This window comes from Enhydra lutris, unplaced genomic scaffold (genome assembly GCF_002288905.1).
Source record: "Enhydra lutris kenyoni isolate GAN:26980312 unplaced genomic scaffold, ASM228890v2 scaffoldscaffold64, whole genome shotgun sequence".
NCBI lineage: Eukaryota > Metazoa > Chordata > Mammalia > Carnivora > Mustelidae > Enhydra > Enhydra lutris.
Window position 1 is genome coordinate 6,870,437 of NW_019154148.1, and position 17,938 is coordinate 6,888,374.

The window sequence follows — 17,938 nt, forward strand, 5'->3', positions numbered from 1 at the left end:
AAGTTTAAAACAAAAAAGATTGTGTTTAATAATTCATAAACTACCATAGACTCCTACAATTATAATTACTCTTCCTTCAAGAGTAACTATCTCAGATCCAGTATTATTTCTTTCACAAATAAAATAAAAGCAGTGAAGCCTAAACATATTAACAAAGACTATATAATGAATGCATATCTGAATCATTAACAACCTGCTAAGAAGTGTAAAAGACCTTTCAGGGGTTTTTTTCTCTCATGAATTGATGTTCAATGCATTATGTAAATTTGACCCCCCTAAAATCACATCGTTCTTACCCTGGCAACTCAGTGACCTGAAAATTAGGCAACAGAACTTAATGAGGGTAAAACCTCATTAAAATAAAAATGTATTTTCTGGTCTACCTTTTGGTTTTCAAACTGATCTTTTAATCTGAGCTCCATTCTAGCTTCTCTCTCTTATGCTTGGCTTCCCTGGAAAATTTCATAAAGATGGAAACAAAGCCCTCCGCAAGCCCCCCCACCTTTTCATTTAAGAAGTTCAGACACTGAATTCATTTTATCTCATTTCTCTTATAGAAAAGATGCACCTGTCCTCTGCCAACCAATTATCAAAATGACAAGCAAAAGATAGACTGGTATGATTTAGGATGGAAGATGGGCAATTTCTAATACTTTAATAGTTTCTTAAACTATTTTAAAATAGTTTCAATAAAATGATTTTATTAAAAGAATAGTAAATATAGTAAAAAAAAAAAAAAAGTACTTATGTTAAGAAAAAGTAAATGTATTTTACCACTGCAGAGGAAAACTCTAATTATAGTTTCTCTCCAAGAAGTAGTCTCACAAAAACTGCTAATTTCTCTCTTTAAAAATAAATCTTCCTAAGCGTCCTCATCCCATTCCCCACCAAACCCACCAACTCCAGGCCTTATCTACTAATACTACCAAAATTCTGAAGGTAGATAAAATTCCAGATCCCACCATTCAACAGGTAAGAAAATGAAGACTGCCAGGCTACAACTTGTAAGGAAATGGAAATGCTTGATTCCAGTGTCACCGGTGAAAAACTAAATTTATAAGACAACAAATATCTGAATTATAACTAATATTACATTTTATCATTTTGATTTTCTTAATTTTATTAAATTTCTTTTATTAAATAAGCATCTATTACACATTTTCCAAAAACGTATGTGTGTGTATGCGAATAGATGCACACATACATATACACTTGCATTTATACACACACACACACACACACACACACAAAACACACAGTCTCGACGAACCTAACGGGTTTTTATGGATGGGCCTCGGAATAACATTACCGCTTAACAGTATCTATGGAAATCTACTTCCACATTCTAAACCATTGTTCAAGGAAGCTTTCAGAAAAATCTTTTCAAAAAGTAGTTAGTGTCTAGAAGAAAATGTGCCTTTTACTCTTCTACTGCCCAGCAGAGCCTACATCAGAAACATTCAGGAACACACATGAGAAGATTTTCTTGACAAATGACTGAATTATTCCTCAAGTGTAATATCTGAAGAACTTGGAAACCAGTATAGAATACTCCCCTTGACTGAAGTCTGACCTGATGAAGCCGTATGTTTCATTCAAATATGCAAATCTGACCAAAAGAAGACACTAACAGCCCCATCTGATCCTTAAAAAACAGTAAACATTACATAACTTTCATGTTTTCACTGTATTTTCAGCTTTTTTTAACAATGAAATAGTCTTAACACACAGACTTTCTACCAACATTGCTAAAATTAGCATCACAGACAAGAATATTGTTTTTGTTATCAATTCTAGCAGGGTAAGAAATGTTTTAATGGATATAAAGAAACAAATATGGTTCTAACAAATGTTGTTACACTACAAATATTTTTGAATCATGGCCAATGATTCATTACAACCACTATTATATATTTGAAGCACATTTTTGGATAAATAATTCAATAGAAGAGCTCTCTTATTACTAATCATCATCATATAGTAAATAAAAATATCACATCTAATTGCTAAATGCTGGAAAGAAAAAGAAGAATTTGGCTAAAGTGTAACAGATTCTGCCATTACAGTAAATTTGCTTATTATATGCCTCCCCTGGATAAAAGATAAACTCTCTGAAGGAAGAGATCTTTGTTTAGTACACTGCTGTATCTCTTACACCAACAACAATGCACATGTAACGCATCACTGAATCAATGAATGAATAATTGATCTCCTATAGGAATACAATACAATCAGCAATATTGATACTTAGGTAAGACTTGTGGGAATGTTGTTCTTTTAAATGGCCACAGCCCATGCTTCTTGCATGTCTGGGAAAGATATTAACATGTAGCAACGAAAATATATAATTTTAAAATAATGGCTTTTTAACAGATGCTAAATAATAATAAGCTTTTTAACAGATGCTAAACTTGTCAATTCTTTAAATTAAACATTTGAGATTTTCCTGATAAAAAAATTTCCTTATTAAATAACTCATAAATACCAAGAGTTTAAAATCCCTCATTTTATCCTGAGACTACTGAAAACCATGTTTTAAAAGTAAAAAACTTGGGGCACCTGGGTGGCACAGTCGGTTAAGTGCCCAACTCTTGGTTTCGGTTCAGGTCGTGATCTCAGGGCCGTGAGATCGAGCTCAGCTCAGCACGGAGTCTGCTTAAGACGCGCTCTCGCTCTCCCTGTGTCCCTCCCCACCTCAAATAAATACATAAATCTTTAAAAAAAAAAAAAAAAGTAAAAAAACTCTTCCCATTTTAGTGTAACCTTTCTATGTTTTTTCTATTATAAGTAATTTTTAAATGTTACAAAAGCTCATGATTCTTTGATAAATAATTCATTTTCCTAGGGGGAAACATGTCTCCAGTTTTGATAAAATGTTACCAATTTACCTTTCTGCAGCAGCAGACTCATCCGAAAATTCAGTATCTGCCGAGGTTTTCCTGCTGTTATTTGACCTCCAAGATGATGCCAGAGGAAGTTCTTCTGAAGACATAGGCCTTGGCCTCTGGCCTATTCCCGACGGCTGCTGTAAGCCCGCAGACTGTTCTTCCGTGCTGAGAACAGCGATGATGGCTCTTATGGTGGCCTCATCAACCTGAGACCAGGGTTTAGATGGCGCTCTCATTCGGCGTAAAAACAAGCTGTGCCACTTCTGCCGGAGCTGCAGCAGCAAACTGGCTGCCTGGAATAGAACGGGCTCCTCAGTTCAAGGCGAGCCAAGCAAGATGGCGAACCACTTGCAAGACACCCATTTACTAGTGAAGCTCTGCGACTGTTTCCAAAGGACACTGCGTAACTTGTCAGGAAGTAACGTATTTCACTTTTTTTGTTGCATGAATGAGATAACATTTCTTCTTGACCACATATGAGGACTAGAGACACAAAGTCAAATGACACAGTCCAATGGAAGAGACGGCCAATAATGTGTGGTTAGAGTGTGATTAAAACTGGAACAGTAACAGCAGAGTAAATAAAGAAAAATACATTTTGTTTCCTTCATATTTTATTTTGGTGCCTATAGAACATCCACATGATGACCCAGAGAGCAGCTAGTCTCACAGATCCAGAGAAAGGCCAAAGCTAGAAATAGAGACCGACTTGGGAGTCATCCATGCATCAATGTTTACTAAACCTACACACTGAGGTAAGGTCCCTAGAGATTGTACACAGACATGAAAAGAGCACAGTAAAGCCCAGAGTACTGGAGAATATCTAACATTTAAGGCACAAACACATATGGGCAGAGTCAATGAAAGAACCTAAGAAGGAATGACTTTTTAAGAAAGAAGAATCAGGAAAGACTAACGTCATAGTAACTTGTGACAAAGAAGCTGGGACAGGTGAGAAGGAAAAATGGAGAAGGGCAGTATTACACAAGGAAGGGGATGGACAACAGTGCCAAACATGAGAGAAAGGATAAACTCAAGGACAGTGGACGGCCCTTGACAATGTGGGGGACATGCTGACCTTGACAAAGGCCTTTTCAGGGAAGGGAAGGGCTGGTGCAAATAGAAGAGGGATTCCAGGGGTGGGACTGAAGTGACAAGTGAACAGAGAGTAAAAAAGTAAACCTAGCCAGTTGTCGACTTTTGAAGGCTTTGCTGACCACCCTCCCCCTTCAACAACAACAAAAAAGGAAATAGTAGGATCTCTTAAAAATACAGACAGAGCGGGAACCTGGGTGGCTCAGTCACTGGGCAGCTGCCTTTGGCTCGGGTCGTGATCCCAGGGTTCTGAGATCGAGGCCCGAGTCAGGCTCCCTGCTCAGTGGAAAGCCTGCTTCTCCTCTCCTGCTGCCCCTGCTTGTGTTCCCTCTCTCTGTGTGCCTCTCTCTGTCAAATAAATAAATAAAATCTTTAAAAAAAGAAGAAAAGAGAGAGAGAGACGGAGCTTTAACCAGTAGCTGTCTTTTGTAATTACGTGTCCCAGCTAAGGCACAGAGACTGAGTGAATTAACTCAGAGAGGATTAATTCTCTGAATTGGTTAAATACTAACAGTTGACAGTTACAAGTGGTTCAATGACATAAGAGTCACATCACTTCAACTTGTTCTTTGTAGTACTTTTTGGAATTGTCAATTTTTAGCTATTTGACAGATTAAAAGCAAAATAATCATGCCATATTTAGTCCCGGAGTTTAAGTCTATAACCTTCTGTGAAAATTCACTGTAGTCAATTTTAATATGGCAAAGCACCCTTAAGCTCTATTTTAGCCAAGTGAAACATAATCTGAAATTACATTAGAACACTTTCCTTGTCTCCAAACTGTTTGGTGTGACAGAATACTGATATACAGCTTGGTGGATTTCACTACTTAACACACATTCTTCTCCCTTCCTTCCCCCAATATACTGGAAAATGTGCATTTGTCTGAGGAATTATTTTGTTTGCTACCACTTAATGAATCTCAACATTTTGAGTAAATGTACCTCGGTCTGCTTTTTTATGAACTTTATAACTACATTTAAAACCCTTAATTCCTGAGGTGCCTGGGTGGCTCAGTCAGTTCAGCATCTGACTCTTGATTTCAGCTCCAACTGTGATCTCAGGAACATGAGAGCAAGCCCGAATCAAGCTCTACACTAGGCGGAGGGGGGCGGGTTGTCTGCCTGAGATTCTCTCCTCTCTCTTCCTCCTACTTACATGCATTATAAGTCTCTCTCAAATAACTCTTAAAAAAAAAAAAAAAAAAAAACTTAAATCCTATTTCTGCATGTTTGCAAGTCTGACTGCTATCATGAGATAAAACTTTATTACTCTAGGTTTTCACTGGCTAAATAAAGCATATTCTGTTCCCAAACTCTTTTCTCCAACTCTTGAAGGGTCCTGGCATCCTTTGAATACACAGCCTTGATCCATGGATTAAATTAGTATGCAAGTGAATGTGCTGATATATTATGAATCAGAGCCATATAAATGGGAATACAGCATGTATCTGGGTATTCTTATAGTTATCTTTTTAACATCTTTTTTTCATTAATTACATATCCACATCAATTTTGTAACTCGAAACAAATTGATTTTCTATAATTAAATGTGTTGAGCATCTGTATAAACATTTAAGGTTAGAAAGTAATGTACTTCCTCTGTTATTCCCGTTCCAAAAGGAGAAAACTGTATAGAAAGATAAAGGAGGACAATAACAATACAGACTTGAATACCTTGAAAAAAAATAAATACATAAAGGTGGAGATGGAATGAAGGGAAGGCTTCGTCAAGAACATTTTTAATTTGAAAAAAAGACATTCATCTTTCCCAATTCAGAAATATACAAAAAGAGAAAACAGAATGAACTCATATCTTTCTCTCAGAAACAGAGTTATACGAAACAAAGGGAGTTCTGTGTACCACCCACAGAAACACTCAAATATCACTGTCCTTAAATACAAGCCACACCGAGGCTTTTCAAATCCTCTACTTGAATACACCCTAGAATGTCAGAGAATGCATACAGGCCCCGTGAAAACCGAAACACAAACTATATTCTCTAACGCTAAGGGCTCACGTGACCTACCGTATGTCAGTTCATACTCACTGAATGAAAGAAACTCACCACACTACAGAAGAGCGACTTACCTCAGGCTCTAGTTTGAAACTGAGCCACTCATCAAGTTTCAAAGCCGCTAAATTAGCAGTAGTTCTATCTTCCATTTCACTGTCGCTACTGTCATTAGGAATACCGTCTGCGGTTCAAACACATCGAAAGCAAAAAAGTTCACTTTTAACATCTTACAGCAGAAGAAGTCAGTAAACACAGACACTCTGTATTTACATAAATCTACCTGATATACTAACAGTTTGGATGGGGAGCTCTTCAAATCCAAGAGTTCACAAATTAAGTCTCAGTATTTACATAAAGGAGGGGGAAGGCATTTTAAAGACTATAATCTCTAATCAAAATGCAGGAAATTTTAAAAAGACAAGAATGGGGCGCCTGGGTTGCTCAGTTAAGCGACTGCCTTTGGCTCGGGTCATCATCTCAGGGTCCTGGGATCGAGTCCCACATCAGGCTCCCTGTTTAGCGGGGAGTCTGCTTCTCCTCCGCCCTCTGCCCCTCCTCACCCCCAATTTGTGTTCTCTTTCTCTCTCTCAAATAAATAAAATCTTAAAAAAAAAAAAAAAAGACAAGAACTTAAAAATCAAAACACAATATTTAAATATTAACCAGACGGAGAAGAAAACTAAGAACATAAAGAAGGGAATGAAAACACTAAAAATCAAGAAAAGCTCAGGTAAATTCATAGGATTCAAATTTAAAAGAAGAAAAGGAGATGGAGCACCAGGGTGGCTCAGTTAAGTGGCTGACTCTTGATCTCATCTCGGGTCTTGATCTTGGGTTTGTGAGTTCAGGCCCCATGGTGGGTGTAGAGATGATTTAAATAAATGAATACTTTAAAAAAACAAAGATGCCAAATGTGATATACATTCATGTAAGCTTTCTAAAACAGTATATGAGGAGAAAGCTGAGAGATATAAGAACTGAAATGAAATATAAACTAAAAGGACTGAACATCAGATTAGATGAGTAGAACGGGATCAGTGATCTGGAAGACAGGGTGGTAGAAACCACCCAAGGTGAACATCAAGAAGAAAAAAGAATTTTAAAAAGTTACTCCAGCAAGCTACCACAGCCAAAATCCTGCAAGTTACTGACTCCTCCCTTCCACTCACCACCCATTCAATCCAGCAATTAGCAGTACCTCCAGAATCATTTTGAATCTGCTTCTCTTCCTAACAGCGTCTCATACTTTAGGTCTTATACTCAAATCACACCCCCTCGGAGATACTTGTTCCAGGGTCTCTTTCTTTTTTTTTTTTTTTTTTAATTTATTTTTTTATTTATTTATTTATTTATATTTTTAATTTTATTTTTTATAAACATATAATATATTTTTATCCCCAGGGGTACAGGTCTGTGAATCAGGGTCTCTTTCTAAAGCAGGTCACCCCCCAAGGCAGTCCTCTTTATTTCCTTCATAGTAGCATGCAGATTATTTACTTTTTTTCTGTCTACCCCCCACTACCATGTAAACTCCTAAGGACCAAAACACCTTGTCTATACTGTTTTGTTACATTTTCAATGCCTAGCATCCTTAATATATAGGAGTTGACCAATGAATATTTGCTAAATCACTGAACAGCAAAAAACTGAAAAAAAGCAACTGCAAACGAACATTTTAATTGTATTATGCCACTTTTGAGAGAATATTTTGCAACCATTAATATAAATATTTTTGAAAATTTATATTCTGCATAATGAAAATAGCAAGATATAAAATAAAATGTGTATAACTTTTAAAAATCACATAATCTTTTTTTTGGCTACATCTTTTTTTTTTTTTAAAGAGTTCTATTTATTTGAGAGAGAGAGAGAGAGAGTAAGTTGGGGGAGATGCAGAGGAAGACAGAAGCAGTCTCCCCGTCGAGCAGGGATCCTGATGTGGGACTCGATCCCAGGACCCTGGGATCGTGACCTGAGCAGAAGGCAGACGCTCAACCAGCTGAACCACCCAGGCGCCCCAATATTCTTAACATAATATAAAAAGTGTTTGCTTGGGGCACCTGGGTGGCTCAGTGGGTTAAAGCCTCTGCCTTCCGCTCAGGTCATGATTTCAGGGTCCTGGGATCAAGCCCCGCATCGGGCTCTCTGCCCAGCGGGGAGCCTGCTTCCCTCCTCTCTCTCTCTGCCTGCCTCTCTGCCTACTTGTGATCTCTGTCTGTCAAATAAATAAATAAAATCTTAAAAAAAAAAAACAAACGTGTTTGCTTGCGTAAGAGAAATGGGGTCATGGGTCACTCTTATGATTTCCCTTAAAGAATTACCTTTATGTTAAACTATTATTTAACTTCAAGTGGGAGAGAAAAGTAAACTTCCTATCAGCAAGATTAACCAAAAATGCACAAGCCAGTAACAAGTTACCTTAGAAATCAATTTTAAGAACTGAGGTATACTTTAGTATTTTCTAATTCGTCTCAATATATCAAAAGAGAGCTACTCCTATATACGTGTTTGGAATTTCAAATTTTATTTGGTCTAGTAAAAAAAAAATTTTTTTTTTCATTTCAAACAGATTTGTATTTCCTTATGATCCATTTACCTCGAAACGATGAAGGTTCCTGAAGAGCATTACTTGCGAGCCTCGCTGGTCCACAGAATACCAACACGGTGACGGGGGTCACTGCCGAACAACATCTAATGTTAGCTATTCTGTGGGCTCTGGTCATCTCATCATAAATAAGCCAATCTGTAGGCAGTGCCTGAATCGCTGCAGCCTGACCATTGGCTGGAGGAATCTATCAGAAAAAGAAATCAAAATCTTAACTGTATTTACCACCTACTTTACTGGCCATACTTTTAACCTGCAGAACGTCCCTCAGCGCAACAGATGACAGATATTAGTTGTCAGGCAAACAGTAAAGCAAGTCACTGCTCACGCAGCTGGAACACAAGTCCTCATTACCTAACACATGACCTCTTCCAACGCTAAGATTTCATCAAAATTTTGTTCCAATGTTTAATTATACACATATAGTCAATTAATTGCTTGGTCTGTGGAGCATCTTTTTGCTGCTCTTGAACTATATAAATTAGATTAGTTTCTCCTCAAGGCCTAAGAGCATTAAACATATTTTACCTTTTTATATTGAGGCTGGCTGAGAACTGAAGTGGGATGAAACCGAACTTTCTTCTCCTTCGGCCCTGTCAATACGACATTCTCTCTGTCCACATGGACTAAATTAGGATACATGCCTGCTACTAACGCAGCTTTGACGACAGCCCAGTTCTCGGAATTTGTGTTAACATCTCGAATGTCACCGCCACCTCGTGCCCTAACAAAGCCTAGACGGAGGGGAAAAAAACACACCAACACACTATTGCACAAAATATACTTTCAAACATGTGCGTTTTTTACAAAAATTGTACTAACCCAGGTACGTTTCATGATATTCAAATTCCACAATAATTAATAAAATCTCCTCTGTAAAGTTTAAAATACAGAATCAACATTCTAAGAAAGTTTAGGTTTGCTCAGGCTAAAGTAAAGTATAGGGGACTTAGGGACTTCTAAAGAATACACATCCTTGCTATAAAGTTCTTTGTAAGATGCTATCAGAAATGTACTAAAATTTTTTAAAAAAAGAAATGTCCTAAAATCATAGCTGAAAATCTAAACCATTCTTCTGACTGGTATTAATAACATTTTGGTTATGACAGACATGAATTCTAGAGTGAAGACAATACATATATTCTTGCTTGAATTTCCAAAGCCCTTCATATTTCCTAATATTTGAGACCACTCTAAAACCTTTTGGTTCACTCCTTTTATTACTTTGGCACTTTAGCTCATCCATGCATCCGGGCTCTGGTACTTTTCAACTATATTCTCAATGTACTATGCTACTCAAAAGGAAATTTATTAAAAAATTAACAAGAGGAAATTTAAAGAAGTAATTCCAAACTGACATAACAATACTGGCATTCTCTTAAAAAAAAAAAATTAAGTGCCTTAAAGAGAGATTACTAGCGTTTTATGTTCTAAAAATATGAAGACCACATTTGTATCAACCTACTTACATATTTAAATCTATTATAGAGCTAAACAGCTGTTTATTAAAGTGATAAAACAGAACTACAACATCTAAATTGCTTTTTGCCAACAAATGTACTACAAATTGCTCACTGGCTATAGTATCAAAAGGTACTCATAGATTTCTCAGCTACAGCTTCTACAATATCATTTTTCTAACCAACAAACAAAAGCTGAAATCACAAAGGAGTCTACAAAGCAGTTTGCTATATACAAGATATAAAACAATGTGAAAATGTCATAAAAATAATATCAGATGGCATCAGTTAACACTAAAAATACTAATAGGTATAAGTAAGGTGCTCTCAGTAGTCTAAGTAAGTTTTTTAGGGAAAATTTTACCTGATGCTCTAAGCTGACCAAGCAACTGAGTTCTCATGCCAATGATTATTTCCATGGTAGCTTGTGAAAGAAAATTCTTTTCACAAAAGGCTCGCTCCCACCCATCACTTCGTGCTTTCTGCCATGCCTATGAAAATATAATTATATAACAAGATACATTCACTAAATTCCTTAGTTAGGCTGCAAAGTAACTGAAAACCTCTACATTAGCTACTCAAGGTCAATTCTCCTTCTAATTATTTGATAAAATCTAGGCCCTCATTAAAAAAAACAAAACTCAGGGGTGCCTGGGTGGCTCAGTGGGTTAAAGCCTCTGCCTTCAGCTCAGGTCATGATCCCAGGGTCCTGGGATCGAGCCCCACATCGGGCTCTCTGCTTAGCAGGGAGCCTGCTTCCTCCTCTCTCTCTGCCTACTTGTGAGCTCTGTCTGTCAAATAAATAAACAAAATCTTAAAACAAACAAACAAACAAAAAAAAACCCCAAAACTCAAAGATACAGAGAACAGATTGGTAGTTCCCAGAGGCAGGGGAGGAGAGGAAGGTGGGGTGAAAAGGGTCAAAAGATACAAGCTTAAAGTTATAAAATACGTAAGTCCTGTAACTTACAGCAAGGTCACCATAGTTAATAACATTACACTGTATATCTGGAAGTTGCTAAGAGTATAGATTTTTTTTAAAGATTTATTTGTTTTAGAGAAAAAGAAAGTCTGCAGAGGGGCAGAGGGAGAGAGAGAGAGTCTCAAGCAAACTCCATGCTGAGTGCGGAGCCCAACGCAGGGCTCGATCTCAGGACCTGAGCAGAAGGGGTTGAACGCCCAAACAACTGCTCTACGTGGGTACCCAAAGAGTAGATTTTTTTTTTTTTTGTAAACTTTTTTTTTTAATTGATATCACTGGCATTTAACATTATATTCATTTCAGGTATACGAAATAGTGATTCAGTATTTGTATATATTATGAAATGATCACAATAAATCTAGTTAACATATCAGAGAGTAAATCTTAAAAGTTCTCATCACAACAGAAAAATATTTGTAACTATGTGCAGTGATGGATGTTAACTAGACTTACTATGGAGATCATTTCCCAATATATACAATTATAGTATCATTATGTTTTACACCTAAAACTAATCTTATATGTCAGTGACATCTCAATTTTTAAAAAATATAAATTTTAAAATTAAATGTAAGAAAAATCTAAGACTTCATGACTAAATAAAATTTATCATTAATTTATACTCAAATGCTATGAAAGCCATTCAGTTTATAAAATCCTAATGAGAATAAAGTATCCATTAACCTAAATGACCAGCTATGTAAAAACACCTGCCTTTTCAGATGTGTCTGCTAGTTTTCTTCCACTGACGTACTGGAGGTTTTTAACTAAGCCATCATAACACCGTTTATATGTAAGGATTCTACCACTCCTGTCCTCCAAAAAAACCTTTATATCAACCTCTTCTTGATTTATCTGAGAATGGGAAGCAAGATTTCTAGAAACCACCTATATGCAGTATAAGAAAGCTCCTCTTTGAAAATGACTTTTCTTACTTTGGAATATAACTAAAAGACCAAGGCAGTACTTTATCCTCTCTGCTTTTGAAGGAGCTGGGGAAAAAGCAAAGAATGCATAGGAATTCTACACCAAATCTCCCTCTATTATCCACTCAACTAATCTCCTATAACATGGGGTATCTAATGAACTCAATAGCACGGCATCATCCATTGTTCAATTATGCTCACAAAACAGCTTGCCATTATTTTTTTTTTAACCTATATATATCAGAAAAATCCTGTATGCCTGGGAAAAGAGTATTTTCTGCATAAACAAAATGAATTTTTTTTTAAATGTATAGTAACAAAGAAAAAAGTATAGTCACAGCCTACATTCTAGAGAATTTAAGGATAAATAACATGTCTACCTCTTCAGGAAGTAACACCATCTTCTTCACATTATTTGAAATTCTAAATTATGCATCACTTCCTTCCCTCAGAATCCCATTTTCCTTATCTTTGCTTTCTCATTTATCACATTCCTCAATTTCTCACTACTCCTATCTTGAAAAGTTTTAAGTGATATTTGGATTTTACTTTATAAAATTAAGTTCTTAGCGCACTGTTGTGAGCATATAAGAAAAAGATGTACTCTAAAAAAAAATCAATAAATAGATACTAAATTCAAGGTAATTTTCTTCCAACGTTTCTTCTACATATTTGAGTAATATACATTGCTTCTTAACTAAAATTTTAGTGCATTCCCTACCCAAGATATGATTAAAAGAGTAGGAACTTGAGTATTAGAAAATGAATACAAGTAAACAAACATAAATACATGCATTCACATATTCCTACATGGAGAAAACTGAGAAAATGAAAGAGAAAAAAGGTAGAAACTGATAATTCCAGCACATTAACAGTAGGAAGGTATTTTTCTAAGCTAGTAATAAAATATGACTTCTGAATGAAACAAAATTAATGGAATCGTGTCTCTTTGTGAATTCATTACACTTGCCCCAGATACGTGTATAGGCAGCACCATGTTCAGAAATGAAATGACAATAATAAACCATACCTGGAATGCTCGGAGAAGGGCCATGTGGTCACTGAAAAGTGTATAGGCAGATACGTATATAGGCAGATACGTGTATAGGCAGCACCATGTTCAGAAATGAAATGACAATAATAAACCATACCTGGAATGCTCGGAGAAGGGCCATGTGGTCACTGAAAGTCCCTGCAGTGAAGCGTTTTCTACATAGCATAGCTGCCCGTTTTTGAGAGGCCTGGGTTGGCAGGACAAAAGGGTCTCGATAGGCTAGCGTGCAGGCAATTGTGAGGATGGGGTCCAGACACTTTAAAACAACAGCGCACAGGACCATTTTACCAAGATGTGGCTCTACGGGCAAGTCAGCCAAATGATATCCCAGCTCAGTGAGATCCTCCCAAGCATCCATTGCATCTATAGTCTAAATAAAAGAACAAAAACAGAATCTGACATGACCAAAAACTATGCTTAATCAAATCACATACCTAAAAAGTCATCAGGAAATGAAAATGTAAATTTTCTTCTGCCACATCTTATAAAAAACATATTCTGCTTTCCATATTTTATATAAAAAAGAACTATGAACTCTACTGTTTTACTATAATTACCATGAGAGTATTATTCAAAGTACATGATTATTTAAGATAACATTTTTAAGGACAAAATTCTGTAAGATGTATCCTCGCTGTGTTTAAATTTCAAGTAAAACAGGTAAAATAAAACTGTGGAGACACCAACCTTAAGCATCTGTACAGCATTTCTTACAATTAAAGCTGGTGGGGGTTCAGGAGCTTTCATAAGGAAATCAGCAATAGGACAGTTCACTGGAGCTAACAGCTTAGTATGTAAACAAAGTTCCTGTAAACAAGAACAGCAAATCATTTTGAAATGTTGAAATTTATGTTGATTTTGACTTTCAAAGAAATCATCGGGGGCCCCTGGGTGGCTCAGTCGTTAAGTGTCTGCCTTTGGCTCAGGTCAGGATCCCACGGTCCTGGGATCGAGCCTGAGCCCCAGATCTCATGGGCTTCCTGCTCAGTGTGAAGTCTGCTTCTGCTTCTCCCTCTGCCACTCCCCCTGCTCATGCTCTCTCTCTCTCTTTCAAATAAACAAAATCTTAAAAAAAGAAAAAAGAGAAAGAAATCATGGGAAACATAGTCCCCAAACAGACTAGTAAAGTCTTCTGATTAAAATGAACAGTAGAGGAGCACCTGGGTGGCTCAGTCAGTTAAATGTCTGCCTGGGCTCAGGTCATGATCCCAGGGTCCTGAAATCAAGCCCATCAAGCTCCCTACTCAGCCTGCTTCTCCCTCTGTCCCTCCCACGGCCACCCACTTGTGTTCCCTCTCTCAAATAAATAAATAAAATCTTTAAAAAAAAAAAAATGAACAGTAGAGGGGCACATGGGTGACTTGGTCAGTTAAGCATCTGCCTTCCGCTCTAGTCATGATGCCAGGATCCTAAGATCGAGCCCCACATTGGGCTCCCTGCTCAGTGCAGAGCCTGCTTCTCCCTCTCCCTCTGCTACTCCCCCCTGCTTGTACTCACTCTCGCTCTATCAAATAAATAAACAAAATGGTTTTTTTTAATTATTTAAATAAAAAAATAAAAAGAACAGTGTCCGGGGGGGCACATTGCCGGCTCAGTTGGTTAAATGTCTGACTCTTGTTTTCAGCCGAGGCCCTAATCTTAGGGTCATGACATCAAGCCCCGAGTGCGGCTCTGCTCTCAGAGTGGAGTCTAGTTAGAGTTTCTCTCTCACCTCCCTCTGTCCATCCCTACCATGCCCTCTCTCTCTTTCTTGAATAAAGAAATAAAATCTTTAAAAGTTTGGAAGCTAGCATCTGGCTCAGCACACCAGAGAATCAAATTAATGTATTTCTGGTAGTTTTCCCTAGAAACCACAATGTCTGGCTAGTGTGAAGTCAGAAAACCATTTTTCAAAACAATTAGTAAAGGTCAGGAAATCTCAGTGGACTGAGTTCCAGACTACCAAGATTAATCTCAGCATCTTAAACTGAAATTTTGCTATTATCTTTTGGAACTTAAATAATTTGTTTTCCAATCCTCAATGAGAATGTGAAAGATGAACACTATTATATGGTTGACAGACTTCTAAAATGTTGCTTTTAAAATATATATATAAACTGTACCATAATTTAAATGAACTCAAGTAATCCTTTAAAATTTTGGGGGCGCCTGGGTGGCTCAGTTGGTTGGGCGGCTGCCTTCGGCTCAGGTCATGATCCCAGCGTCCTGGGATCGAGTCCCGCATCCGGCTCCCTGCTCGGCGGGGAGCCTGCTTCTCCCTCTGCCTCTGCCTGCCACTCTGTCTGCCTGTGCTCACTCTCTCTGACAAATAAATAAATAAAATCTTTTAAAAAAAAAATAAAAATAAAATTTTGGGGGCGCCTGGGTGGCTCAGTAGGTTAAAGCCTCTGCCTGCGGCTCAGGTCATGATCCCAGGGTCCTGGGATCGCGCCCCGCATCAGGCTCTCTGCTCAGCAGGGAGCCTGCTTCCCTTCCTCTCTCTCTGCCTGCCTCTCTGCCTACTTGTGATCTCTGTCTGTCAAATAAATAAAATCTTTTAAAAAATAAAAACTAAAAATTAAAAAATAAAATAAAATTTTGGAGGTTTATGGATTAAACTTTTTTTTAAGAATTTTTATTTACTTATGTGACCGACAGCACAAACAGGCAGAGTAGCAGGCAAGGGGAGAGGGAGAAGCAGGCTCCCCACTGAGCACAGAGCCCAATGCAGGGCTCAATTCCAGGACCCTGGGATCAGGACCTGAGCTGAAGGCAGTCGCCCAACTGACTGAGCCACCCAGGCTTCCCTGGATTAAATGTTCTTATCTAGAAAAAAAATATTAGTTAGATACATAACCACCTCCCATCATATATATTTTATAATTTTGTTTTAGGAATTACCATTTAAAAGTTTGACTGGTATTAAGTTGAAGTGGTCCCTCTCCTCCCTCACCCTTAAAAGCAGCCTTTTAGAGTTCAGTACATTTCTACCTGTAATGGCATTCTCAAAAGTTCTGGAGTCTGAAATTCCAACATATTCTGGAATCGGAGTCTACTGAACAGCCGGAAACAAATTCCAGGTCTGCATCTCCCTGCCCTTAAAAGTGAAATAAAAAATTAAGCTTCAAACAAGGAATAAAGACTAGACCACGGCAACTCTAAAAGCAGTGTGCTTTAGGAGACAGAGCAATGGACCAGTGTCAGGACAGCTGACTGTGATTCCCTCCTGAATCTTTCCAGAAGGCACGTCACTTGTCTAGGCATCATTCATAAAAACTTACGAATGACACCTACCTGATACACCTACTAAGGTAATGATAAAAACAAATTTGTAAGTGACATACACATGAAAGTGAGTAAAAATAATGAAAAAATACACGGTAATTGACATTTCATCTGCTTTACTCAACTGACACAAGCACCGTGCACAAGCCCACAGCTCAGAGCTATGCAAAGTAAGCATTACATAACTCCAGGGAGTGGCAGTTCCTGTCACCAGAGAGACTTGTATCACTTTCTGGGAAGTAGGAGAGAAATATCTTAAAGAAAAGCAGCCTCTCCTCATTTCCCCCAGAGTCACTGTATCAGCTAATGGCCAGGCTGAACACGCTAAGCGATAGAGATCCAGAAATATCCCTCCTGTCACAAAGCTACAACACACTGTGCTACAAGTGACAAAATGAGACGTTGGAGCACTGCTTTCTTCATCAGTACTGTCCTCACTATCAACCCATCTGCTTTCCCTCCTACCCAGCCTTCTCTGAGACATTTCCATCCTTCGCCAGTCCTTAAATGTCAATGTTCCTGTGAGGCTGGACCTCAGCCCTCTGCTCTCCTAGTCCATCCCCACTCCAAGGGGATCGTAATTATCCTCCTGACTTTAATTTTCATCCACTGAGATCTCTTCACCCTAACCCTACACCCATACTTCAGAAGCCTCTTAGCTCCACTTGGATTTTCTAGCCAACCCAAGCTCAACACAACCAAAGATTAATTCTTCTCACCAACATAACCGCTATTCCCATTTCCCCTGACAAGGGCACCACCATCCACACAAGTTTCTAAGACAGACACCTGTATGACATCCTTGACTCCACACTATTCCTTGCCCCTGGACACACTCTTGCCCCAATAATGCTCTCCTTAATGTCTTCTAACACCGCTATCACAATCCAGACTATCGTCACCTCTCCCTTTTTGTAAATTCCAAGTATTAATGAAAGAGCCTCTTACTGGGTCCTCCTGCCATCAGTTTTGTCTCTACCAATTCATTCTTCAAAGAGATGAAAATACTAAAATCATGCCGTCCTTTGGTTTATTAAGAAGAAAAAGAGAGAGGAAACACAAAATGATCCTTAAGGACATGTCTACAACTTACTTATTTTTTTCACTATTCTCCTCTAAACTAAACTCCATCCAGACAACTTTGTTGTTCACTCTTGCCTGTAGGCCTTTGTGCGTGCCTCGCCTTTGCTAGAAAAGCCTTTTCAAAACACCTCTTCATTTGTTTTTATCTCAGATTCTACCCTCACTCCTCCAGAAGCATTATCCAGTTGTAGCACAAATCACATGGTATTAAAATTGCTTAATTTACTGAATTCCAGGATGGACTGCACCATTCCCCCACCACAAACCTGACTCATCAGACTACATTTTATTCATCGTTGCATCCCTAACACTTGCACAGTAATGGCTGTCAAAAGAAATAGGCTGAAAAAAATGACAAGGAAAATTCCTACAATTTCTGATTTTCCTCCTGGATAATATACAATTAAGAGGTAAACACGATTAAGAGGTAAACACGATGAAGAGATGGAATATTACTAACTAACTTTAGCTAGAGTTATCAAGCCACACCCTGTCATAGGAAAACAACTGGTATGGTAATAGCAAATGCCTTCAAGAACATTCCATGAAATTATAAAGTACAGA

At 37.8% G+C, this 17,938-nt stretch overlaps 1 protein-coding gene across 2 annotated transcripts in view; it reads right to left on the minus strand.

Moving 5' to 3' along the window:
• The window catches only part of LOC111158882 (YTH domain containing 2), a 72,941-nt gene that overhangs the window by 11,516 nt on the left and 43,487 nt on the right, over positions 1 to 17,938 (minus strand). For both annotated transcript variants that reach the window (XM_022521180.1, XM_022521179.1), the window contains exons 18-25: positions 15,998 to 16,103; positions 13,715 to 13,834; positions 13,125 to 13,397; positions 10,430 to 10,556; positions 9,134 to 9,339; positions 8,597 to 8,792; positions 6,075 to 6,181; positions 2,889 to 3,181 (exon numbers count right to left, since the gene is read on the minus strand). In XM_022521180.1, coding sequence (XP_022376888.1) covers positions 2,889 to 3,181; positions 6,075 to 6,181; positions 8,597 to 8,792; positions 9,134 to 9,339; positions 10,430 to 10,556; positions 13,125 to 13,397; positions 13,715 to 13,834; positions 15,998 to 16,103 — 1,428 coding nt within the window. The remainder of the gene's footprint in view (positions 1 to 2,888; positions 3,182 to 6,074; positions 6,182 to 8,596; positions 8,793 to 9,133; positions 9,340 to 10,429; positions 10,557 to 13,124; positions 13,398 to 13,714; positions 13,835 to 15,997; positions 16,104 to 17,938) is intronic.